At 40.3% G+C, this 27,730-nt stretch overlaps 3 protein-coding genes across 6 annotated transcripts in view; all 3 read left to right on the forward strand.

Annotated features, from left to right (window-relative positions):
• LOC109195565 (tripartite motif-containing protein 16-like) overlaps positions 1-1,640 on the forward strand; it is a 22,760-nt gene extending 21,120 nt beyond the window's left edge. The window contains exon 2 of the mRNA XM_019347791.2: positions 908-1,640. Within this exon, the coding sequence (XP_019203336.2) occupies positions 908-1,170 (263 nt within the window). The 3' untranslated portion in view covers positions 1,171-1,640. The remainder of the gene's footprint in view (positions 1-907) is intronic.
• Positions 1-26,578, forward strand: part of LOC109194393 (tripartite motif-containing protein 16) — a 27,236-nt gene extending 658 nt beyond the window's left edge. Inside the window, exons 1-3 of one of the 4 annotated variants that reach the window (XM_019347787.2) lie at positions 22,024-22,266; positions 22,628-22,703; positions 24,135-26,578. In XM_019347787.2, the coding sequence (XP_019203332.1) occupies positions 24,318-25,967 (1,650 nt within the window). In that variant the 5' untranslated portion in view covers positions 22,024-22,266; positions 22,628-22,703; positions 24,135-24,317 and the 3' untranslated portion in view covers positions 25,968-26,578. Of the gene's footprint in view, positions 1-22,023; positions 22,267-22,287; positions 22,458-22,627; positions 22,704-24,134 lie in introns of those variants that run through there. The other 3 variants (XM_019347786.2, XM_019347788.2, XM_019347785.2) reach the window with 3 other exon arrangements.
• Positions 1-27,730, forward strand: part of LOC109195563 (tripartite motif-containing protein 16) — a 1,176,058-nt gene that overhangs the window by 12,444 nt on the left and 1,135,884 nt on the right. The gene's annotated exons all lie outside the window — the stretch shown is intronic.

The raw sequence follows: 27,730 nt of genomic DNA on the forward strand, positions 1-27,730 counted from the left end.
ACTGATCAGCAGAGTATCTGTTATCTCTGCTCTGTGGATGAACATAAAGGCCACGACACAGTCTCAGCTGCAGCAGAAAGGACTGAGAGGCAGAGAGAGCTGGAGGTGAGTCGACAAAACATCCAGCAGAGAATCCAGGACAGAGAGAAAGATGTGAAGCTGCTTCAACAGGAGGTGGAGGCCATCAATCAGTCTGCTGATCAAACAGTGGAGCACAGTGAGAAGATCTTCACTGAGCTGATCCATCTCATCCAGAAAAGAAGCTCTGATGTGAAGCAGCAGATCAGATCCCAGCAGGAAACTGAAGTGAGTCGAGTCAAAGAGCTTCAGGAGAAGCTGGAGCAGGAGATCACTGAGCTGAAGAGGAAAGATGCTGAGCTGAAGCAGCTCTCACACACAGAGGATCACATCCAGTTTCTACACAACTACCCCTCACTGTCAGCACTCAGTGAGTCTACAGACTCATCCAGCATCAATATCCGTCCTCTGAGCTACTTTGAGGATGTGACAGCAGCTGTGTCAGAGGTCAGAGATAAACTACAGGACATTCTGAGAGAGGAATGGACAAACATCTCACTGACAGTCACTGAAGTGGATGTTTTACTGTCAGATCCACCAGAGCCAAAGACCAGAGCTGAATTCTTAAAATATTCACGTGAAATCACACTGGATCCAAACACAGCACACAAACATATGTTATTATCAGAGAGGAACAGAAAAGCAACTGGAGTGAAACAACAACAGTCTTATTCTAAACATCCAGACAGATTCTCTGGCAGGATGCAGGTCCTGAGTAGAGAGAGTCTGACTGGACGTTGTTACTGGGAGGTGGAGTGGAGAGGGAGAGTTGATGTAGCAGTCGCATACAAGAATATCAGCAGAGCAGGGAGGGAATCTTTACTTGGACATAATGACAAATCTTGGTCATTAGATTGTGACAACAACAGTTACACATTTCGGTACAACAACATCCAAACTCCTGTCTCAGGTCCTCGTTCCTCCAGAGTAGGAGTGTACCTGGATCACAGAGCAGGTATTTTGTCCTTCTACAGCGTCTCTGAAACCATGACTCTCCTCCACAGAGTCCAGACCACATTCACTCAGCCGCTCTATGCTGCACTTAGGTTTTACTTGCTTGGAGACACTGCTGAGTTGATTAAAGTGAAATAGACTGAAGTCTTTCATATTGTGGTTTTAAATCTGTATTTTAGTTTCATTTTATTTTCTCTCCATCATTTCTGCACAGAGATCAGCTGTCAGTCAAACATTATGGGTGGTACCTCCACATCTTCTAGTTGTTCTCTTGATGTTTCTGAGTTTTTAAAGGAGATCTTTCCTGTGACTGTTTATGGAGGCTATCACTGCTCATCATCATTTTGATTTACTAAAATATTTCTCCACATGAAAATGTAAACTTCTCTATCCTCTAAATGTTTCTGGAATATTTGTATTGAAAAATGTCGACATTTCTCTTTATGAGTATGGCAGACCATGTGTGTGTGTTTGTGTTTGTTTTTGTCAAAATCATCAAACAAATGAGGAAAAACTGTGATTTTAATGAATGAATTCATATATTGTGTTGATGTTTTATTGTGTGAATAAACTGGAAGGTTTGACTATAAATCAAACTTTGAACAAAGTCTTTTCTTCTGTCTTCATTCCAGGATCTCACTCAAATCTGATGCAGAAAATATGAAACTAATCTGAGAGAATAACTGAAGCAGTTTTCCTCCTGAAGCATCACAAAGTTCAGAGTTCATGTTTAGAGCAGAAGATTCAGCAGTCGCTCTGTGACCTCTCAACTTTCTTTACTACAGTATTAGTCAATGTCAAGTCAAAAGAAACTTTATTGTAATCTCTACTATATCTAGTGCAGCATACAGAGAGACAAGACTATGGGGCTCCAGTTAGATCCTTGCGAAAAAAGGCAATAAATAGATAAAGAAAGGAGAAGAAAATAAATAAACGATTAAGTCTAAGGTGATCAAGAGACATTTCAATTAGAATTTACAGTTTGGAGCTTAAAGTGACAAGTGTAGCAGCTTGTAAACCTGGAGTAAATAAATGTCCATAGAGCAGCATGTCTTACAGAGGCAGTGGTGTGTAAAGTGCAAAAGAGTCGGTTAGCAGTTTGTGTGGGTGTGTGTGGTGGGGGAGAGAGGGAGTCTGAGGGCTTGTGGGAAAAAGCTGTTTCGCAGTCTGGGGGATCGGGCCCCGATGCTGCAGTAGCATCTGCAGAATGGAAGGAGAGAAAAGAGTATATGTGAGGGGTGAGAGGGGTCAAGCACAATGCTGGAGGCCTTACTGATGCAGCGGGAGAGATGTTCCGGTGATCTTGGCAGCTGCTTTAACAATGTATTGTAGTTTGCTGACATCACCAACATTGCAGTTGCCAAACCACACGGAGATGCAGCTGGTCAGAACACTCTCAATGATGCCCTGTAGAACGTGGTGAGGATGAGAAGAGTGAGGTTGGCCCGCTTCAGGTGTCTCAGGAAGTGGAGGCGCTGCTGGGCCTTTTTTTGGTGATGGGGGTGGTGTTGGTGATCCATGTGAGGTTGTCTGAGATGTGAACTCCCAGGAACTTGATGCTGGTAACACTCTCTACCATGGAACCACAGATGCTGAGTGGTGTGTGAGTGGAGTCTTCCTGAAGTCGACAATCATCTCCTTACACTTGTTCACAACAAATCATTTCAAATGAAGTCTATTACAGTTTAACAACTAGTTGATGAGTACAGTGAAACAGTCATGGTGACCACAGAACAGCTGAAGACTGAACTGAGGTGAGGATGACACTCAGTGTTTAAAAGGTCACTTTCTGTCGTGTTCAAAGATTTCCTTCAGATATGGTCTTTAACTAGTGTAGAGGCTAAGCCTACGCTTGAAGCCACTGAGGTGGTTGTTAACGGGGGTGACGCGATGTCACTGGTATGCATTAATTAATTAAACAGTCCAATAACTCCAGCAGTTCTTATCTTGTCCTTTTTGGTCTTTATTCCAATGCCATCTTAACATAACAGTGCAGCAGTCACAAACTGTTTGCCTTCGTACAATTAACGACACACCTGACGCCGATTACGTGCGTCTACCTTAAATACCTTTACATGAACAAACCATACCAAAACAGAAAAAGGTGACCTCTAGCGGCCACACAAGGTATTAACCCAAAAATGGCTCTTACAACAAGTAAAGCCAGTGATACAGTTATTTATTTATTTATTTATTTTAATAGCAAAGCGAGACTTTACTGATTAAAGAAATAATGACAGATATTACTGTTACTTTCTGAAAAAGACTCACATAAAGCAGTCTTCTGTGCGGGGGTAAAGGTCTGTTCCTCAAATCGAGCAAAGAATTTGTTTAGCTTGTTGTCTGTGATGGTCTGTATTCCTCGTCACAGCCTCCAAGTGTCTCAGCCAACGCCGAAGCTTTGTGAAATCCTCCTGGAGTACTACCTTTAGCGAGACCTCTGTCTGCTCGAAAACATGTTAGCCGGTCGAGTTGAATGGCACTGGCAGGAATGTTATTGTTAAGCCAAGTTTCCACAAAGATGAAGACACAACACTCTCTCACTGACTTCAAGGTGGACCGAAGTAAGCGTACATGATCCAGCTTGTTGTCTAGGGAGTGCACGTTGGACAGTACGATGGTGGGAATAGCAGGTTTGTGTGGATTAACCACTAGCCTGCCTCCACGCTTACCCCTCCTTTGTCTCCTGAGACGTTTCCACTGTGGGCGAGATCTAGTAGCCGGGGTCCCTGGTGGTAGATGCCACCGAAGCAGTCCGCAGTTCCTCAGTGTGATTGGTAACTCTTCCGTGATTGAAAAGTTTGTGGATTTGCTTCTCTTGATTTTGACACTCACGACTGTATGAGCGTTGTAAAAAGAAAACAAAAGAAAGACGTGAACACTGTTTTGTTGGGAGAGGAAGCAGACGATGCCTGTGTCCGTGCCGCCATCTTGAAAAAAAAAATGCTTAAACCAGTCGCACAAACACCCAAAACTGATCAAATTATAAAACAACATATTAAACATAAATATGTGCCAGTTACCAGAACTTGTGGTTTCACTGGGGTTTAATTATGCTCAGTTTCTCAATACTGGTATGTTGAAAATAAATAAAAATAAATATTTTTAAGTTAATGAATCAGAAAATAGAGTAACAGTGGTTCTAATAACAGACCTCACCAAGAGTCTGACCGTGGTGGGTGTGTGTGTGTGTGTGTGTGTGTGTGTGTGTGTGTGTGTGTGTGTGTGTGTGTGTGTGTGTGTGTTGCAGGATGGGGGTGTAATGAAGGTCATCATCATTGTTTATTTATATAGCACTTTAAAAAATGCACCAGGCAGCCCAAAGTGCTGAACATTACAGAAACAAAGAAAAAAAAAACATAGTATAAAATAATAGGAGGGATGTCAGTTTCCTGCAGAGTTAAAAGCCCGGGAATAAAAATAGGTTTTCAATCTGGACTTAGGGACCTGCACTGAAAACGCTTGTCTAATATGAAGGGGAAGGTTGTTCCAAAGCATCAGAGCCGCAATTGAGAAAGCTTAATCTCTGAGTTTCAGCTGCGACTTAGGGACAGGCAACAGCAATTGATCAGCTGAACAGAGCGAAGGAGTAGGAACACGAGGCTTCAACAAATCTGATAAATAAGCAGGGGCCAGACCGTTTAAAGATTTAAAAACCAATAAAAGGACTTTAAAACGGATCCTAAAAACAATAGGAAGCCAATGTAGTGAAGCCAGAACCAGAGCCTTCAGGGTAAATTAGCAGCAGTCTTCAAAGGGCTGCCAGTTACACAAGGAAGGTCTTCATTACTTAACCATATAATCGTTAAGTAATGAAGATATAACATGGTTGATTTTAATATTTATATTAAAGGAAAGGGCACTCATACAAAAGTTTCTTATGTTTTATAGATTATTTGGCTTTAGGTAGTGATGGGTCCAGCAACACTGACGCACCGACGCATGTATCAAACTCACAGAGCTAAGCCTGTATCGGTGCGTGCGTCGCTTTAAGAAAAAGTCACGTGATCGATACTGCTGCTGTATCGCTCATTGCCAACGCGCCAAACTGTGTTTAAAAGGTACCGCATCCAGATCTGCCAACGGAAATAACACACACACAAAAAAATACACATCTCTCCATAACAAAATGGAGCCCGAAAGAAAAAGAAATGTTTCTGCTGTGTGGGATCATTTTGATCTTTTAACTGGAAATAAGGTAATAGTTTGTCTGTCTTTGTTTCAGTGTAATCTATCAGAATAGGAAAAACAGCAATGTGACTTGCAGTGTAAATTATTTATTTCATTTTATGCAGGTTAAATGTCGCATCTGTTCTGCGGAGCTTCTTACACAAACAAAAGCACCTCCTCAGTGTTTAAGCATTACAGAGTCAAACATGAAAATGAGGAGACAAACACACCGAGAATGAACACAGGTAGGACTATATTGACACTGAACAGCTTTATCATCATTTATTTTATTAATAAGTGTTTTATTATTTTGATATCAAGCATCTAGGAAGACTGTTCTGGGCCAGGCAGCCCTGAATTTTATTATAAAGGACTGCCAACCCCTTAGTATTGTGGAGCGTGTCAGAAAGAAACATTCCAAGATCAGAGGATCCTTTAACATACTGAGGGAATAGAAAGACATCTTATCCTAACCTGGCTTAACAGTTTTTGTGTACACCAGCTTCATCTGTGCCCTGTGAGCGTGTGTTTTCCAAAGCTGGTTAAATGGTGTCAAATAAATGCAATAGACTGAATGCAAAAACATTGGATAAAGCTATTTTTCTGAATAGAAATTTATAATAAACTCTGAGTCAATTACATTTAAATGGATAAGATTACATTCACATTACTTTCATTTTAATTTTCACTTAATGTCATTCACAATATATTTTAATATGTCTATAATATTTGAAATGTAAAAGATATAAAATGATTCCATGGAAAGTACATTACCTTACAGTGTATACACGTATATGACTAGGTCATTGAATCAGTGTCTGTTGTGAATCTCAAGTAAGTTGCCTGCAATGATATTTAAGGTCCAGCAGGTGTCAGTATGGAGCAAAACAGCAACACTGTGTCGACACAGTATCGATACAGTTTGGGGAATGTGCTGAAACGCTTCACGAGGCCTCATCTACCCATCACTAGCTTTAGGTTTTCCTTGTGGGCAGGTTTCCAGCTGCTACTGTCTGTCTAAGGAAAAGAAATTTCAATTAGTATGGGAAGCTTTTACTTTCACACTTACCTTTTGGATAAGATTGCGTTAGCTGTGGTTTCTCTTGATGGTGTGCCAGCCAAAAGAGTCCCCAGACAGCTGGGGTGCCCTTATAAAGGTTCCTGGTGGTACCAAGTTATTAAAGACAGGATTGAATAAACATATTAGTTTATTGTAGATTGTAGTCAGTTGGCTACAGAAGCATAGAGCTGCCACCCAGGCAAAAGAAAAATAGAACTATATCACATTATAACATGAAAACTTTATTGTTCTAACAATATACTTTTCATCTTTGTACAATATATTATCATGGAAGTACTTTTCACTTTTGAACAACATAATATAACATTATTACAAACTGTCATGTTATAACAAAATCTCTGTTTAGCTCTGTTTTTCTTTTGCCTGAGGGGCAGCTGAACGCTTCCGTAGTTGGCCAAGTGAGAAATACTTTATTTAATAAGTGTAATTATGGTTTGAATCTCAAGTAAGTTGCCTGCAATGATATTTAATGACAGGGGATTTCTTTAAATCTCCCTGCCGTTCTTTCTTTAGCCAAGACTCCTGAGTTTAGAAAACACACAAACACTGCAGTTCTTCTTTTACTTGCGAGGGCAGCCATGTACACAGGATCTGCAACCCACGACTGTCCGCGACCTTTATTTATACAAGATTGTTGTGCGTGTGTGTGTGTTACATAGATAACATCATCACTCCAGTAGCGGGACTTTCCCTTTTCTACGTCTGTATGTTCTTGTAATAGAGCTGAGCTTGGTCTTGTTCTACATCTAAATGTTCAGAACAACAGGATGCGGTTAGTATCTGCAGAGGTTCAGCACACACGTTACTAGGTGAAAAGTCATGTAGAAATGTGCTTAATGATAATACATTTCATGTAGCTGATCACATATATACCATATTCTCTTAACATTCCGCCCTGTTTATCAGAGAAATGAAATGTACAATAAGCAACTCAGTTACTACATCATAAGTTACACTTCATCTTCATCTGACAAACAGGAAAAGAAGTCTTCACTGGTTTTGGTACATCTGCGTATGCTGTGAATGATAAACTTATCATCTGTGAGATTACAGCTTTAAACAGGGAATAACATAAGTAAAGAAAAGCAAAATAAAACCAAGAAAAATTCAATGACGATCAACAGTCTCTTTAAAACTTGTTAAAGTTGAGGGCTTCTTCCTGGATCAGGATGACGATGTTGTTGTTGTTGTTGTTGTGCACTTTACAAAAGTCACTCTGAAGGTGGTCGGAAATCAGAATTAGTGCACCTGTCCCAGGGTGTTTCCCATATATGGTTGTGTCAATATGCTCGGCATGTGCGAGCAAACATAACAGTCTTTCTCTGTGGTCTTGTTAAACACATATCTGTATCAGTCACTTTTCATCCAAGGATGGATGTGATCTTGTGTCACGTCCATTAGGTGTAAGTTGTCGTACGTCCATCTTCTCTGTCTGCCTTGTGGCTCGGCTGCTGTTGGCATCAGCTGGGATCCTGTAAGGGTGAGCTTTGTAGTCAAGGTAACCATCAGGGTTCCCCTTCACACCTACACCTGGCTGCCTAAAGTTGATCGGATAGAGATTGGAGTGCGGGCTTACCCTACGGGGGCCCCAAGAACGCACTTACCACCCTCACCCCCGAAACAACCAAGCGTAGGCGCTTCCTCCTCGGTGTCGGGGCTTCTCGGGACCTCAACCTTTTGCAGTGGCTCTGATGTATCCAAGATGGTCTCTCTGCAATTTTACAGGCTGTGGGTGTTGTCAATAACACTTGGTTTCAACCTGCAAGAGACTGAAGAGCCTTACGGCAGTTTATTGTTCAAAACAATATCCTTATTTTCTAGTAGTTTTGCCATCCATTCTGCCAGGGTTGTTTCTCTGATGGATTTTTCTAAAGGTTTCTGACATCCTGTGCGTCTCTCTGTCTGCTTCTTATATGGGCATGTAGTTCCTGTTCTAATTCAAAGGTTGTGGGTTCACACGATTTCCTGTTTTTGCATTAGTTAGTTTTTGGAGACTAATCGAACTCTCTTCCTAACTTTCCATATAGCAACAATAAGTGTCCAGCATTTGAGAGTTGTCTCACATGTGTGAGATAAGACAAAGTTGCTTATTATTCTTTTCTTTAAATTGAAGTCACTGCGTGAGGTACTTAGATGATCAGAGTGTGCCCTAAAACAACGTCAGCTGACTTTTTTTACTGCCTCTGCTGCAGCTGCACAGGCCTACAAACAACAGAGTCTAATTTGCAGGAGTGAATGCAAGCGGACGTTGTTTTTCACCAAATGCCTGTGTTAAAACTGCACCTCATGTAACCTGCACCTCCATCTACATGTAAGTAGAAAGGCTATTTTCAAGTTACTGAATGCTTCTTCTGATTTCTTTTCTATGTAGATGCAAGACTTCATTTTGACTTAAAGCATTTAGGTCATTCCTTTTTCTTTTTTTTCTTTTTTTCTTTTTTTTTTTAAAGAACTCATACATCTTACATATTTCAAACTTTTAAGTTAAGGAAAAAACTTTGCATTGCTTACAGCTCATAACTCACAGCTCTAAAACTCGTCATTGTTAAATCATGTGCCTAATCATTATGTGTCACTGTGATCCACAAGTATGATCACAAATTTGTTTTCCAAACTTACAAAACAAACAAACAAAAACAAAAACAAATTGCCTATGGCACCAAGGCTTTCTGTTCATATTAATTGAGTGTGAGCTGCTTTCTTCATTGCAAGTGTTTGTTTCAATAAGGTTTAATTCATGCATCTTATCACTGAGTTCTAAATTCAAACTATCTCACTTCTGATTCATTTCAAAACGAATTTCACATGTAACAATTTGTATGTGTGTTTTCTGTTCATTAAGGTAATGACAATTATTTTCTTTCATTATTCTTACCTTTTCTAACGTTTACCTCTTTGTTATGCTGTGGTGGACATGCCTAAACAATTCATGAGTTCAGGCTTCAACTTTCAATCCAATTATATCCTATATTCTCACAGTCAAACTCGTCCAGCTTCATCTCTCACTGGTCCTCTCTGCACAATGTCCTGTTCGGGCTTCAAAGCTCCAGCAAACACAGTTTGTTCCTTCTCTTTTTCTTCTCCAGTCTTCTCTTCCAAAATTACTCCAAGCATGGCAAATATGACACTCAATGTCCAGTGCTCTTCCACAATTCTTTATCCCACTGTTCAACTGCCCAGCCTGTATTTTCACAGTACATGTTGCATTACTCTTACATGCTGCTGCTGGTCGTCAGTCATCATCAGTGTTAATGGATCAGTGGCACTGTCGTTTGCCTGCTGTATTCAAGTCCACGATGTTCTGTCGGTCTTCATCAGGCGATTAACTGTCCTTTGAACTTCTTCTCAGTTTAGGGACAAAGTGACAGGTGAAGCTGTAGAATTTCAGCCAAATGTGGCCTATTTTTCCCAATTGTGTTAATCTATTGTTCTGCTGCTGCACTCAAGGATCAATGTTGAAAGAAGCCCACCTGTATTGGCACACTAAAGCATACAATTAGTATTATATTCATTTCTTTTCTTAAAGGCTTCATTTGCTTTATGTGCCTAGAGGTAACTCATCTGTCTCTCTGTGTTCTTTCTTTACACACTTTTAAAGGTTCTAACCTCTTTCAGACGCCATGACTCGTCTCACACACACTGCCTTTTCTCTCAAACTCCCCCCTTTTTCAGTCTCTCAGACAAATCACGCAGAGTCACTCAAATCAAATACTGACAGCATTCACACAGTTAAAATCACTCAAAATACGCTTTCATGCGAGTATCTTGGACATGCCTTCCATAATCAGAAAGAGCAAGTCAAAAAGAAAAGAAAAAAAACTGAAACCTCTCATCATCCTCACAGCTTCTCACCACACACATATAACTAAAAATAAAACACACCAGCCTTTATGGCTCAAGATATATACATCTATCAAAATTCAGTCAATTACTATACATCCACACTAATATATTCAAACTGTATTCATACTCTCATAATGCAAAACCAGCCTCTTAATTACAGGCATTTAGCAATATTTGCAAACAATAGTTATCTCATATATCATTGTACTGAGTTTGAGCAAACCTTAAGCTTGAATCAGACTACTTTTAACAATTATCCACCTCACATCATAACTGACTGAGGTGTCTCTTATTATTAATATTATGTCATTATTAATGTTATCATTGTATTGTTTTTCCTTTATTATAACAGCAATAGTATATTACAATACACTACTTTACTACTTTACTATTAATATACAATAGTATATTAGTTTATATTTTATTATGTATCCATCACGGGTCTGTGTGAACCTGCAGCTTCACACCTTCCCAAGCTGGAGACATTTTCCTTGGCTGAACAATGACGCAGCCGTAATATGCCTTATGCATCTCTCTTTTTTTTATTTGATATATTTTGTGTGAATTATCTGCTTTCATTCATTCTATTCATTCTGGGCATGGTTGTCTACCCAATTTTGTATCATTTGGTAATACCAATTTACAGGTTGCTATGCTTCCTATTATTAGTTTGAATATAGTAGCGATAAGCTCTAATTTAATTTAAGTTAACCTTAATTTAACCTTTTGTTTATTCCACTTCATTCCTCTTTCCATGCTCTAAAATACAACTCTTGTGTACGCTTTGATTTCTTTTTAGCATCGTTTTCAGTATTTATTTCTGCTTGCAGGGTTTCTTATAATTTAGTTAAACATTATACATACAGTTATACATTTTCCCTCCCACGTGGGACATTTAGGTGTTCTTTGGATTTCTCCATCTATATGCACTAATTTGTCCGGCGCCTGGACATTTCTTTTCTAACCACTGCTCGTCAACAGTGAGTTTTGTGGGCTGATTCTCCATTATCACAGAACTGCAAAGCTTTCTCTGGTACTAAACTCAGGGGTGGTTGCTGACACGGCCTCCTACTCCGGGCTATTCCTGGAGCGGTGTCAGTTTTATGAGACAAAGCCCAACCTTTTCCCTTCGTCACCAGTACTTGAACTTTTTGCAGGATACACAAAGAAAACAATAAAAACAATGGAAGTAGTTCAGCAGCTTATTGTGCTGTAAAATCAACTTACTTCCAAAACACATACACATAAAACACATATACATACACACAGATAGACATTTGCGCGCTAATTTGTCACGAAGTAATTCCGGCTACTTCTGAAACCTGTCTAAACACAGTTCCTTGTGGCGAACTTAAACCTTATTTGTCACGAGGTATTTGACGGCTACCTCTAGAACCAGTCTAAACTTAGTTCCTTCCGGCGAACTCAACCTATTTCACGTGCTTCTTTGAAGTAATTCCGGCTACTTCCAACCTATTTTACGCGTATCCTGAAGTAATTCCGGCTACTTCTAACCTATTTTGCGCATTCTTCTAAACCCTTCCGGCGGTTTAAAACCAAAAAGTGTTTTCTCACCCTCAGTCGTCTTTTGCTGGTTGTTCAGATCATCTGGATCCCAACGTCGTGGACCAGTACTAAATCACCGGCCTGGACCCGAATTCAACGTTCCAGGACTCTCACCTCTACCTGGAGAGGGCTGTCGACAGACTTCGGTGCTGGTTTAACCACGGCGTCAGGATGCAGAAGTCAGACCTTATTGGAGTCACAGAAATGAGTCTGCTGTTTCCATCTCTAGGTTCGAAGGACCAATTTAAATGACAGGGGATTTCTTTAAATCTCCCTGCCGTTCTTTCTTTAGCCAAGACTCCTGAGTTTAGAAAACACACAAACACTGCAGTTCTTCTTTTACTCGCGAGGGCAGCCATGTACACAGGATCTGCAACCCACGACTGTCCGCGACCTTTATTTATACAAGATTGTTGTGCGTGTGTGTGTGTTACATAGATAACATCATCACTCCAGTAGCGGGACTTTCCCTTTTCTACGTCTGTATGTTCTTGTAATAGAGCTGAGCTTGGTCTTGTTCTACATCTAAATGTTCAGAACAACAGGATGCGGTTAGTATCTGCAGAGGTTCAGCACACAAGTTACTAGGTGAAAAGTCATGTAGAAATGTGCTTAATGATAATACATTTCATGTAGCTGATCACATATATACCATATTCTCTTAACATATATCTACAGCATTGATTTGATATTAATAAAGGTTATTAGATAAGAAATGTGTGTGTAGTTTAGTTTAGGATGTAACCCAAGATAGTGGTATGGCTTCAGGCAGGGGTGATTCTAGGATCAGAGCTTTGGGGGTGCTGAGCACCCAGAGAGCTGCCCAGCCAGGCAAGATAAACTTTACTCATCACGATGAGACTTCTTCCCTGTCTCTGTCAGTCCCTGCATCCTTAAATGTCTCCAGTTGTCCTGAGTTCCCTCTGAGTGTCTCCTTGGTGCATTTAAACCCCTGTTCCCCCCTGTCCTCATCGTCTGTTGTCTTCATCTCCATTATTAGTCATCATAATTTTACCATCTCTGTGCAAGTCTGAAAATTTCTTTATTAAATCATAAGGTTTTTAAATTCATCAAGTCTCTCTGTGCCTGGGTCCTCGTCACAAAACATGACTTCACTGTTTTGTACATTTTAACACAATTTAATCCCCACATTTGTGAAAGAAAGTTATTTAAATGCTGCAAATGAAGAATGGATTGGAATAAAAAAAAACATATCCTAACCGTAATTACTGGGGGAGAATGATGCTCACAGTAAATGAGAAGTAAACTGAGTGCATTTTATAGACAGAGGTTCACTTTTAATGTGTATGTATAATATAATACAGATATATAAAAATACACTCCAAAAATGGAGTCGTTGAAATGTACAAATGTACAAAATATTGATAGAAAATTACAAAAGTGGAGGCAACTTTGCCTATGGTACAGTCTATACTATGTATGAAAAAGATCTTTACTGCAGATACTACCATGGCTCTGCAGATTTTTTTATTTTATTTTAACCTATGTCGCCTCACCTTGAGGTTGGCAAATCTGTCTGTCACATTTGGTGGTCAACTCTCTCAGACAGTTTAACAGTTTCTGTTGTGCCTGTCACTGTTCCCTGTCTGTTTTCTTACCTGGTTCTTCCTGACCTTGTACTTTCTCCTCATGTTCCCCTCTTTCCTCTCTCCCTCTTTGGACTGACAATCATACACAAATAGATTGTATTCAATTAGATAAAAAAATTACATTAATATGAAAAAATATATATTATTAAGATCACTAATAAAAGTCCTCTATCAGTGTACTTTCAACGAAAAGGCAAATAACCAAACCAGTGAAAGAATGAAGATGATTTATTGATGAACAGAATGTACAAAGGTGTTTGGTGGTCTGTCTCTCTGCAGAACGGAGCTCCAGCTGTGAAACGGATTAGAGCAGGACCCCCCAGAGCCTAGATGCTGGTGATGGAGATGAAGGTGACTTGAATGAAGCTTGAGTGATGAGAGGTGGAACTGGGCAGGAGGTGCTTTGCACAAAGGCATCTATGAAGGAGAATGACAGATGCACAGTGAGATTTAAAGTACGCAGCATGAATGGTGACTGGCCTGGAGAAGGCCGGGAGAATGTGATTGGACCAGACCAGTGATGACACAAACAGCTTGACAGTGATAAAGCTTAGATTTAGCCGGCAGCACCTGGGAGCGGACAGATGTGAGACCATAGATCTTTCTTATTGAACTAACACAGAAGCTTTATTTCAGAGCCTGAACTTTTTTACTCTTAGTTGAGTAACACGAGTATTTGTACTTCTACTTAAATACAGAATGTCTGCACTTTTGCCACCTCTGCTTTTTGGCAGCTCCAGGAATGAGAACAGAAAGACAAACATTGACAAAACGTGTAGCTGATTTATGAACTTTACATTTAACAAATCTCACAAAGAAGCTCAACACAACAGTCAGCTGTTACTGTCGGGTATGGAGGATTGAAGACAGCAGGTGAGGTTGTAGCAGAAGAGAAGATTCACACTGATGGGCTTCATCCATCAGTGTGAATCTTCTGTTGTCTCTACTGTTGTTAACAGAAAATGCAAATCAAAATTACTATTCTGTTAAATATGGGAAATGTTACCAACTCTGTAGAGAATAACGGTGAGATGCAGTTGCACATCGTCATCATGAGAACTGATTCCTGAACCGCTCGTCCTGCATCATCTTCAATTATCAAGCTCTGTCAGCACGATCTCCATGATTCCTGGGATGTATTCCTCATAGACCACCCTCAGGTGTTTCTGCAGTGTGTTTAGCTTCTGACTCAATATACACCACAGACCTGAATCAGACCCTTTAGGTTACACACAGCAGAGCAGGTCAGTCAGGAATCTTTCTAATTACTTTTTAACTGGCAGCACTGCCTCAGAGAAGCTTTTAAAAACCTGAAGAATGCTGCTGAAACTAGAGGGTTTATATATCAGTAAGATTAAGATTAATAAAGATTATGGCTTCATACAGCCATCACATCAAAAGACTTATTTTTGGAGACAATGCCAACCATACCTTAAATTATCTTTAATGATTCTTAATGATAACACACTTACCTAAAACAAAGGTAATGTAAAGCATATCATCAAAGAGTAACTGCCACAGGAAAACATGACTGTCAGTGAAGACATGCATCTGTCTGCTGCTTCTACCATGGCACCATATTCAGCAGAGAAGACCACTTTGGCTTAGTCTCTCTAATTATGCGAGCTGGGACCACATCCTCACTTTAGGTTTGACAGCATTTCTAGTAGATAATGGCAGATGGCTTCAGCATGAACTGAGGCAGCGGTTTGAGGAAGGCCTCACATTATTAAACAACCCACAAACATAAAGGGCTTTATGTGCTGCTGTCAAACTTTGTCATATAAACAAGTACAGAGAACTGTGCTGAAATCTGGAGTGACAAAGCAAAGCAGGTACAATTACAAATACAGATATCAGTGTCACAGTAAAAAGCTTCATTTGAACATGAATTTAGTTGTGATGACGAGCTGAGACAAAAAGGTAATCACTTATTCCACTTCCTCACCTAAAGTGGAACCTGCTCCCATCTGGTTCCCCCTCTCCACCTGCTCTAAAACAGAATAAATGTAAAGCACCCGAATCAGCACATGAAACCTAGAGTTGACTTAATGATGCTCACAGAAAATTATGTTTACCTCACAGATGTCTGTGCAGGTTCTCAGTCATCCAGCTCATGGTAGTCTAAGGAGCTGCTTAGGTTTACCTCACATGTGAGATCGTGTGCCTTGGAGTGCATTATGGACAGGAAAGTTTCAGGTCCATGAGGTGAGCATATTCTGGATGTGCAGAGATCACCTTATGCAAGTAGAGCACAAACCTGCATGTGACTGCTGCCTGATGTTACCTCATCCATAAGTATTAAAGGATGGGCATAAACTTCCTGTCAGTAATGACTGAAGGTCCTGTGGGAAGTTTTCATCAATAAGTACAGTTTATGTACAGCAGTGGAACAGAAGCTGTTGTGGTCGTCTTGTCCTGAGACATGAATGTTTGTAAACAACTTTATTTTTTGAATATGTTCATATTTCGACGGTGTACAGCCACAGAAACCTTATCCTCAATCATTTGATTTTTGTCTTCGTTCTCCACCCAGAGTAAAAGCTTTTGTACAAACTTTTCTACTGTGTCTTCTACGAGCACAGAGGACTTCAGCAGAAAAGGGCTGCTTTGAGCCATGTGCTGGTTGTGGAGTCCTGGAGATGACGGTGTCTGAGATTGATCTACCCATTAGAGGTTCGGGGATTTCATACAGTCAATCCATCATAAGCAGTGTTGGTCAAGTTACTTGAAAAAAGTAATCAGTAACTAATTACTGATTACTTCACCAAAAAAGTAATCCCTTTACTTTACTGATTACTTATTTTAAAAAGTAATTAATTACTTAGTTACTTTTTAAAAACACGATTTACAACCTGAATAGGTGATAAAGCGATAGATCTTTCAGCCCAGTTCTACTTTTCCTGCATAATCCATCATACAAAATGTAATCAAATGGAAACGTCTCTTTTTAAAACTTGTTTTATTAGTTTTAATCTTTTAACTTTATGCATCAAGCAAAAATTAAATTATATGCAACATTCTCTGACTGGAAGAAATTTGTTTAACATTTAAACTTATTTTCTGCACATTCCAGCACATAAAATAAAATATTTTTTTGTGTTTACACTCACTCTTTCAAATAGATGCAAGTAAAACACAGCAGAAAATAAATAAAGTCGAAGACTAGCGGTCCTGTTGCTCTATTTTCACCTGTAAAGCAGGAGTGGGGTAGGCGGAGGTTTACCCTGGTGCAGGTGTGCCGCAGCGGTCAGTGGAAGAATCCGCGAGTTTCTCTGTGAGTTTCCCATCACGTGGTAGCGCACTCGGTGCTTGCTTGGACGTTTAGGGGGCTTTTTGGCTGTAAAAAGAAGTTTTCTTCCCGCACACAACGGACACTAATGTTTTTGTCACTTTTTATGGAATCAAACTTAAAGTAAGGTCAGTACTTCCACGCTTTAAACGCTGCACGCTCATACTCTCTCCCGCACTCAATATAATATCCATTGCTGATCTGCACACAGCTGTTGTCACGAACGTGGCACTCGCTTACGTCACTGTTATGAGACATTCTCGCAAAAAACTCACGGTCTTAGTAACGCAGTAATGCAGCGTTCCTACGGGAAAGTAACGGTAATCTAATTACCGTTTTTGCAATAGTAATCCCTTACTTTACAAGTTACTTGAAAAAAGTAATCGGATTACAGTAACACGTTACAAGTAACACGTTACTGCCCATCTCTGGTCATAAGTAGATCAAACACTTTACCTATTAGCTCCACTATTTCTAAAGTTTTCCACTGTTTTGTGGATGATGAAGAGTTCTTCTTTCTTTGTTAATTTCTCAAATAACTGATTAACGTCTGATCTAATGGCGTCAAAGTCGACTGGAGAAGAACGTATGTAACGGAGCAGTGTGTTTCGGGAAGGGGCTCGATGAGCCTCTGTACTCTGGGGACGAGGACTTTCTGGGGCTGACCCTGGGAGGCTGAAAACCATACTTTCATCTGAGGCCACGGTGTCACTCTTGTGGTACTTGAAAATGTTTTTTAGACAAATAAAATATTTCCTGTTTGCCTTTATTACTTTTCTCAGCTCTTTTTTCATTTTTTCAAACTCTTTTTTCGCAAACATGGAAAAGCGGTGTTTGCGTGCTTTGAGCCCGGAGTGAGAGGTGGATGGCAAACATCTGGAGAAGAAGTCTCTCAGCATGTCTGTGAAGGTTCTCAGTCATCCAGGTCATCGTAGACTAAGGAGCTTGGAAAGAAAAGCGTCTGGACTTCTTTGAGTTGCTTGAAGACGTTTCACCTCACATCCAAGAAGCTTCTTCAGTTCTAAGGGTCAATTGGTGGGGAGTCCCAGATTTAAACCTAGTGGGAGTTTCCCCACAAAGGGGGACAAAGGACCCCCTGGTGATCCTCTACCTAATCACATGAGCCACGGTGTGAAAGTGGGTGTGGGACCCACGATTATCAACATGCTGAGAGACTTGGCTGATAAACGAGGTGTGAGACACGTTTATCAGCCAAGTCTCTCAGCATGTTGATAATTGATCCTGCATTAAAGGCAGGTTTGGATAAGCTACACCTCTCACATGCTTGAATCCATGTTCCCAGATATCTCATTTACGATGTCAGCTGCCACCACTTCTACTGGGGTTGGAGCTCAGAGACTTTGGTTTCCTGCTGCTGGTTTTATTTCGTCCTTTTCTTTTAGAGCTGATTGGCTGGAAGCTCAGTTTCTTCCTTGTCCTCATCTGAGCTCTCCATCTGAGCTCCTTGATGACAGAATCACAGAAATCTCTGTGATTGCTGATTGCACTGACATCTTTGAATCCGTACTTTCTGTACCGGAATCAGACCCGCTTGTCCCGCACCGACAGCGCAGCTTATGTGCTACATCCCTTTTAAGGCACGAGGCAGCGTGACAAACCATGCGGTGCAGCTTTTTAATATTACTACATTTGCCGCTAACATAAACGGCGGGGTCTTGCGAGAGATCGGGACTTTCTGTAATGAGTTTGACTGTTGAGCTGACCTTTTCGGAGACCTCTTCTTCAACCATCCGTGTCAGCTCGTCGGCGCTCTCATGTCGCTGTTTCGGGACGTTAAAAGCGCTGGCGATGGCTGCTGAGGTCGAATCTCCGAGGGACAAGCTTATTTTCCCCGCATCTAAAGGCTCCGGATCTGCCTTCGTCATGCGATCCTGAATAACAGGAAGAGCATTTTTGAGGATTCTGCTAGAGGCGATCTGAATGATTTCACAAGTCATGTCAGCGAGCACCGCTCGGACGCCCGAGTCGCATGCGCCACTTTCATGCTCCACTGAACTCCAGAGAGCATTTCGAAGCACCTGTTGATAGGTGGCATAATCTGGTCTGGTGTGACCACGACTGAATTTTCATTTTCGCTATTTGAGTTGGCCCACCATATCCCAGGATTCACTGCGAGTCAACGGTTGAAGGAAAAGTGGTGGACGGTTGAAGTGAAGCGGTCCAGAAATAAACTCCTCAAAGTAAGAACTGGGCTTTTATCTCACTTCAAATATACCGCGGAACAAACGTTAGCATAATAAAAAGTCTTAAAAAGTCACATTTAGTGAACCTTCGGCTAAGTTACGTGACGTTAGTGAGATCGCCGTTACAGTGGCCCCTAGAGACAAATCACATACAAAGCCCAACATTGCCCCTAGCATCCTGGAGCACTTCCATTGTGTTTTGTACATGTTTTGGAGTTTGTAAGTGCTTTTTCTCTAGGGGCCACAAGGTGTAGGTCTGTTAGGTGTTGATACTGGAGTGCAAAATTGCTGATGGAGAAGAAAAGGTCATCAAGTCCTCGGTTTAGAAAAAACAGAAAAGGAGAAACAAGCAAAAGATACAGGTAAGCAGATGTGTCTTTAGATAACGGCAGGTATTATGTATCCTGAAACAAGATAACGTTCATTAGTAGGAATTGGGAACATTTCCAAAAGATTAAAAGATTATTGAATCTTTTGGACTGTTCAGCATAATATTTATTCGATTTTACAGTCCTGTGGTCTCAGCCTCAGATACTTATCAAATCAAACAAAGCTCATAAAAAAACAAACAGATGGACGCTGAATGAATTATTAGATTAACTGGAAGAGGTGTTTTATTGATTAGTCTGCTACTCTCAATGTATGATGAATTATAATGGCTGTTTGTCATTTACTCTCTTTCTCACTATATCAAATATTTATCTGGTTAAATTCAGTATGGTCCCGATAGCAGTTTCCACAATAACATATGTTAATGTACAATGCTTAATTTGGTGTGTGTGTGTGTGTGTGTGTGTGTGTGTGAGAGAGAGAGAGAGAGAGAGAGAGAGTCAGTGTGTGAGAGTATTAACATCTTCGTTGGGACCAAAACTTGGTAGTTTACTATACTCGTGGGGACAAACAGGCCTCACGGGGACCAAAATCCTAGTCCCCACGTGTTTGAAGGCATTTTTGAGACTCAAAATTTGGTTTTAGTGTCAAGGTTACAATTAGGTTATGGTTAGGTTTAGGGTAAGGGTCAGGGTTAGGCATTCATTTTTGATGGTTAGGGTAAGCAGCTAGCTTGTGTGTGTGCCTTTCCTGCCTTTACTCCATGTGCACCTAGAAGCAGTTGAGTCTTCCAGCCAAGTGGTTCACAAAACGTTCATTTCTCAAGGCTTCACACAGCGTGTGTGTGTGTGTGTGTGTGTGTGTGTGTGTGTGTGTGTGTGTGTGTGTGTGATTTACATTGCTGTGCTTGAGAGTCACCATCTACAGCACATATACATGACCAATAAACACGATTCTGATTCTTATATTTCTGTTTTGCCTACGTCGTTGGGTTCGAGGGATCTCTCTCCGGTGTGTCTTGCTGGTGTCTGCTTACATCTGCTATTTGTCTGTTTGACTTGCTCCAGTCGCCACAGATGGCCTCATGCTGCATTCCTTTAGTGTGTTTGTGCTAAGATCAGTTATAACAACCATCATTGGTGTATGCGACAATTCACCTGTGGAGTGTAAATTACTATTTGACTTGTGTATTTCTTATTTTCTTTGTTTTAAAAGCATGTGTGATGTTTTAATATGCTTGGAGTAGATTGTAGTAGTTCTTCTTGTGAGCCTGGTGCGAAGTGTCCTATTAGAGGTTTAAAAGTAGGATAAGCCAGTAGCCGTGGTGCCTTCATACCAGTGGGTTGTTTTCCACATTTCGTTTGTTTTACACCACCTTGTGTATATAGGTGGTTGGTTTGTACGTGTGCCTTTTTTCTCCCCATGGTCCTCAGCTACTGGTAAGTCCAGCTCAATATTTGGTTGTTTTACTTCACAGTCAACCTTTATACTGATTCATGCTGCACTTGTTTTAACTTCTGATTTATTTGTATTTGTTTGTTTGTTTTTAACAAATATATTTAATAAAAGTATTTTGATATTGAAACCAGTCTGCATCAGTAGTGTATTCGAGCCTGCGTTATCATTTGTTTGGCTTGTTTGAAACTACAATCTTTATATTTCGTTGCGGTGAAATTCCCCTAGGTTGTGGTGTTGCATTTTAATCATAACCCCCCCCTGAAAAACCTCACCAGACATTATGTTTTTGAGACCTGGGTGGAGATTCAGTTCAATTCAGTTTTCACTTTCATCATACGATGTGAAATCCTTTGGTTCCTAACATATTACTCAGTTCATATCAGCTCACATATCCAGCATGAGTTTTTTTCCCTTTTCAGATCTGAAGTGTGTTCAAAGCATTGTTTTATTTTTTTTCAGATCCAGATATAATGCCTATTTATGTCCTGTTTCATATGTAACATGAGTTCGCCTTCTGAGGCTGCACATTAAAATGAACTCTCAGCTATTTGTTCAAAAATCACTGAAAACAAGTGAAATAGTGCAACAAGGAAACCAGATGGACGAAATAGGATTCTCTATTTTGATCTGTTTGGATCTACTGAAGGATCCGGTGACTATTCCCTGTGGACACAGCTACCGCATGAACTGTATTAAACCCTTCTGGGATGAAGAGAAGAAAATCTACAGCTGCCCTCAGTGCAGACAGACTTTCACATCCAGCTGTGTCCTGATGGAAAACACCATGTAAGCAGATTTAGTGGAGGAGCTGAAGAAGACTGGACTCCAAGCTGGACCTGAAGATGTGGCCTGTGATGTCTGCACTGGAAGAAAAATGAAAGCCTTCAAGTCCGGTTATGATGAGGTGATGAAGATGTTCTGCTATAGGAAAATATCTGCAGCTGTGTTTACATTTTTATGTTGATTTTTTTTTTTAAGATTTGCTACAAAAACTGAGGCCAGATTTAAATGGCTAGTTTTGATCTTTTTATCTATAATTTGTTAAATTTTAAATTCTTTCAAGTTTTTTGTAAACTGGAGCGCCCATTATGAATAATTGAATTATTTCCACTGGTAATAAATACAGTAAAATACATTCACGAATAACAAAAGGTTTTTTTGTTTTCAATTTTTTTTTTAAATATAACCAACCAATACAACAATGCACCAAAATTATACAAGACTGTGGATGATACAAAGTGCTGGTGTAACTGTGACAGGGTGGAAAACTACCCCTATAGCCCCTTAGCAGTCCCAAAAGACTCCATACAGGTGTTATTCATAAGTTGATTTCGTACTAAAAGAGTTGACAGTAAAAAGAAAAAGTTACACAGTTAATACAAATTCATAAGCATGAAAACAATGTAAATATATCACGAAATTGTTTACATTGGTTATTTTTCATGTTGCATTAATGGTTGTCATTTGATTCAAGAGAACTGCGATCTGTACATCAGTAATCGGCTAGTAAGTCTTTTCTGGGATCGATTGGTAGTGGCTTCATTCTCCACTAGGGGGCTTTCGCGGTCTCTCTCCTCATTACAAAACTACTGCAGAAGAGGCGCGTCTCAAAATCACTCTCGTCATTCTTCCTCCCGTGTTTTAAGATAATGGTGATCAAAACATGATATTTTCTACTCTGTACGTTGTTAAGATGTTTTATAGGTAGTCTTTCGTTATTTTGTGAGCTCCAGAAACATTTTATTATAGATTTTTAGTGGGTAGACCGCGGTTTTGAGCCTCAGTTGGACAATTGCCATTAAGCTAACGGCAGGAGCTACAAACCTGTCTATTGTTTTTATTTTGTAAGGAAACAGGTTCAGATACAAATAGTAAGCACTCAATTGTTATTTTGGGGTTATTAATTAGCTCTTTCTTCCACTGTGTGACTTTGAGCAGTGCGCAATGTGAATTGCTTATGTTCATTTTTCATTTCATTAAACCACTGCATGAGAGAATCAATTGAAAATCACTCTTATAATTCTTTCCCCTCTGTTTTCAGCGGTGTAACATAACTGCGCAATACAGCTGCAGTGAGAAAAGCTTTGGATGTACAGTTAGGAAACTAAAATACTAAGGTAAGTAGATGACGCAAGCATACAGTTAATGACTTTTTTACACAACAGTACATTAGGGCTGCCAAGATTAGTCGACTAGTCATTATTACGTCGATTATCAAAATCGGAGACCACTAATTTAATTGTCGACGTCGTTTGAAGCTTTGTAAGATCCTGAAAAACAGAGTAATAAGCAGTAGGGTTTGAGAGTGTAATAACGGACTGAAACTGAAGATGGCAGCACTGCATGTACAAGGATGCCAGCTGCCGTTAAAGGCAAAAGAAGAAGAAGCAGTGCCAAATTCAGGGGCCGCATCCTTCGTTACGGCGACGGGACGAAGGCTGTCCAAATTCGAAGACTCCTCCTCCAAATGGGGCCGACAAATGCGTCCTCCTTTTGGAGGATGGGTCATGCAAGTGCAGTCCAATGGATGCATGATCTGATTAGTCAAGTAATCGCAAAAATAATCGGTGACTAGTCGACGATCAAAATCATCATTTGTGGCAGCCCTACTCTGCACTGGTCCTTTGTATAACAATTCTTACATAATGAGTAAAACATGTGTTTGATGTATTGTAGACAGTTGTTCCCATGCCTATTTTGAGAAAAAGTCAACACGTGAGATTAGTTGTTTCAAGAAAAACTGCCATGGCTGCTGTACCCGCTACAAAATGCCTTGTTTAGATGAGGTAAGAGTGTAACAAATTCATCAGCTGTTTTGTCCCATCTTATGATACAAAATCCATCCGGTTTAATCCACAAGGGCAGGGGTGTCAAAGTCCTGAAACTTTTACGTGTGTCCCTGCTGCAACACACCTGAATAAAATGAGTAGGTCATTAGTAAGAGTCTTGACTACATGCTGAGGTGGGAACCCCTAAACCTCAACATTTTTAACTTAACATTCAGCAACTATTTAAACTCAAAACGTTCAGTTATCACCATTCACACTGCAGTTTCTTCAGAAAATGCATTTTCTAGTTTTAAATAAATTTAAGTAAATGAAAGTGTTTGGAAAAATGTACTTCAACAATAAAAATGCTTTGATTGTGTCACGTTCCTTCATGAGCTGCTATAACATGAATCTAATGGCTGAATTACCACCTCAGCATGCAGCGAAGTTCTATAGACTCTTACTAATTGATCTAATTTTACTCAGGTGTGTTGGAGCAGCGACACATGTAAAAGTTTCAGGACCTTAAGAACTGGAGTTTTGAAACCTTTGCACAAGGGTTTAACCATCGTTATCATGAAGGGCTTTGTTATTATCTTAAAAGGTACTATACCAAGTTTTACCTTAAATCATTGCCACAAGGCATTTCGTAGAGGCTAAGTTACTATTAAACAAGGTTAGCTGGGTCACAGTTTTAACTACATATTGTAAATCAAACATAACAAACCCCGGCACTGATGAACTAAGTATTGTATGACTTGTTGTTGCTTCCCTTCACAGATGTGTCTGTATCAGGATGGGTCTAAACAACATGGTGTAAATGCAGTTGCTGGTGAGCCTCATTTCCTGTAGGAGGTGAACAAGAGCAGAGATCTGTTTCCCTTCAGAGCACAGAGGTTGTTTGTGATCAGAGGAAGTCAAACTGTCTGACAGTCACTGAGAGACGTTGAAACGACACAGCAAATGGATCAAACAAAATTCTGCTGTTCAGTCTGTTTGGATCTACTGAAGGATCCGGTGACTATTCCCTGTGGACACAGCTACTGCATGAACTGTATTAAAACCCACTGGGATGGAGAGGAAAAGAAGAAAATCTACAGCTGCCCTCAGTGCAGACAGACTTTCACACCGAGACCTGTCCTGGTGAAAAACACCATGTTAGCAGATTTCCTGGACGAGCTGAAGAAGACTGGACTCCAAGCTCCTCCTGCTGATCACTGCTATGCTGGACCTGAAGATGTGGCCTGTGATGTCTGCACTGGAAGAAAAATGAAAGCCTTCAAGTCCTGTTTATTCTGTCTGGCATCTTACTGTGAGGAACACCTTCAGCCTCATTATGAAGTAGCTCCATTAAAGAAACACAAGCTGGTGGAGCCCTCCAAGAAGCTCCAGGAGAACATCTGTTCTCGTCATGATGAGGTGATGAAGATGTTCTGCCGTACTGATCAGCAGAGTATCTGTTATCTCTGCCCTGTGGATGAACATAAAGGCCACAACACAGTCTCAGCTGCAGCAGAAAGGACTGAGAGGCAGAGAGAGCTGGAGGTGAGTCGACAAAACATCCAGCAGAGAATCCAGGACAGAGAGAAAGATGTGAAGCTGCTTCAACAGGAGGTGGAGGCCATCAATCAGTCTGCTGATCAAACAGTGGAGCACAGTGAGAAGATCTTCACTGAGCTGATCCATCTCATCCAGAAAAGAAGCTCTGATGTGAAGCAGCAGATCAGATCCCAGCAGGAAACTGAAGTGAGTCGAGTCAAAGAGCTTGAGGAGAAGCTGGAGCAGGAGATCACTGAGCTGAAGAGGAAAGATGCTGAGCTGAAGCAGCTCTCACACACAGAGGATCACATGCAGTTTCTACACAACTACCCCTCACTGTCAGCACTCAGTGAGTCTACAGACTCATCCAGCATCAATATCCGTCCTCTGAGCTACTTTGAGGATGTGACAGCAGCTGTGTCAGAGGTCAGAGATAAACTACAGGACATTCTGAGAGAGGAATGGACAAACATCTCACTGACAGTCACTGAAGTGGATGTTTTACTGTCAGATCAACCAGAGCCAAAGACCAGAGCTGGATTCTTAAAATATTCATGTGAAATCACACTGGATCCAAACACAGCACATGAAGAGCTGTTATTGTCAGAGGGGAACAGAAAAGCAACATTAATGAAACAAAAACATTATTCTGATCATCCAGACAGATTCACTTCGTATAAACAGCTCCTGAGTAGAGAGAGTCTGACTGGACGTTGTTACTGGGAGGTGGAGTGGAGAGGGAGAGTTGATGTAGCAGTCGCATACAAGAATATCAGCAGAGCAGGGAGTGTGATTCAATGTGTTTTTGGATGTAATGACAAATCTTGGTCATTAGATTGTAACAACAACAGTTATACATTTTGGTACAACAACTTCCAAACTCGTGTCTCAGGTCCTCGTTCCTCCAGAGTAGGAGTGTACCTGGATCACAGAGCAGGTATTTTGTCCTTCTACAGCATCTCTGAAACCATGACTCTCCTCCACAGAGTCCAGACCACATTCACTCAGCCGCTCTATGCTGGACTAGGGGTTTACAATTATGGAGACACTGCTGAGTTGATTAAAGTGAAATAGACTGAAGTCTTTCATATTGTGGGTTTAAATCTGTATTTTAGTTTCATTTTATTTTCTCTCCATCATTTCTGCACAGAGATCAGCTGTCGGTCAAACATTATGGGTGGTACCTCCACATCTTCTAGTTGTTCTCTTGATGTTTCTGAGTTTTTAAAGGAGATCTTTCCTGTGACTGTTTATGGAGGCTATCACTGCTCATCATCATTTTGATTTACTAAAATATTTCTCCACATGAAAATGTAAACTTCTCTATCCTCTAAATGTTTGTGTTTAAAAATGTTGTTGATGTTCTTAAGTCCTTTCAGATGTTTGTAATGGTCCTTGAATGCAGCATCAGTGTTACAGGTTGTGACTCCTGTCAACAAACTGACACAGTGTGATATTACACATATTTAAATCTGTCTTTACTGATGATGTTGAAGCTGCTGAAGGCTCAGTGAAGTTTGGTCTTCCTGCAGGTTAACAAGCGATCTGAAAGTGATGCACAACACAAGAGGGCGCCTTCATCCTGCTAACAGGGATGTAGAGGAGGTTAAAGCACCTCAGCTCAGTTTGTCCACATGTTTTACATTGTGCCATGTTTTTAGGCTGAATGAAGCCTTTATCATAAAGTGCATTGTGTCATAGATCCTGGTAAACTGGATCAAAGCATCATTAGTTAGATGATACAGCTCCAAACTAAATAAGTGACTAACTCTGTAGAAGCTTTCCCTTCAGCTTCAGCCCATTTCATTAAAAACAGCAGGACTGTTGATGAGAACAAACAGCAGGGGGCACTGTATCAGCAAGATCAAAGCCTTTTATTCCTCTTGAATGAAAAAAAAATCAGCAGCTTTGTAAATGCACCATATGGGCCACATTTAAAACCACAGTATTACTCTTCATAACAAGAGAAAAGTAGGTCAGTTACAGTAGAACAACTACATCATGAAACAGTAATGGTGACGACAGAGCAGCTGGAGGCTGCTGTCATTTATTTGTATTCGTGATCATTTTGTCTGAAGATCTCAACATGAAATGATTTGATCAGCTGCTGTGTCTCATTTCTTACCAGATGTTGACTCTGATGCACTTTTGTTTAATGCCGACTAAAAACAGTGAAGAAGAGCTTCAGCCTTCATACATTTGACTTTGGACAGAAGCCTCCATAAAAAGTGACTCAGACACAAAATAATAATAATGAAACTCCCAATTTAAAACCAGGACTTGTTAAAATTTATCACCCATGAGACTTAAGGACTCTTTGCCCTTTGACCTCCAGCAGCATATTTTGAACTCATGTGTTTTATGTCATTCTCTGGTCTTTTCCAACCAAGACAATATGATAAACATTTAAAAAGCTTTCATCTACAACAGTGGTGAAAAATAACCACACCTCTGTGTTTTCATGAACAGATTAAAATTTGTGTGTGAGGTCAGAAGGCCACATCCATCAGCATCATTGGAGTTTCAGGGTCTCATCTGGTGGGTCTATAGTTTGTTAATGTGTGTTCAGACAAAAAGATCACTTTCATGTCCCAAAAGAGGACACGTACACTTTATGTGCTTATTTTGTACTCTTTATTTTCTCTATGCTTTTAAAAGTGTCACATAAACAGAATTTCCAGTTTTTCTATTTTTCATATATTTAATCTTTTCCTTTAACTCAACAATCCTTCTGATAATGATATTACTGTGGAGCTGGTACATACTAATGAACACATCACTGCTTACACATGAATTATGTGTTACTATCAGTTTACATAGTTAAAGCATTATTATTA

Source organism: Oreochromis niloticus, linkage group LG18 (assembly GCF_001858045.2).
Source record: "Oreochromis niloticus isolate F11D_XX linkage group LG18, O_niloticus_UMD_NMBU, whole genome shotgun sequence".
NCBI classification, from domain to species: Eukaryota; Metazoa; Chordata; class Actinopteri; order Cichliformes; family Cichlidae; genus Oreochromis; species Oreochromis niloticus.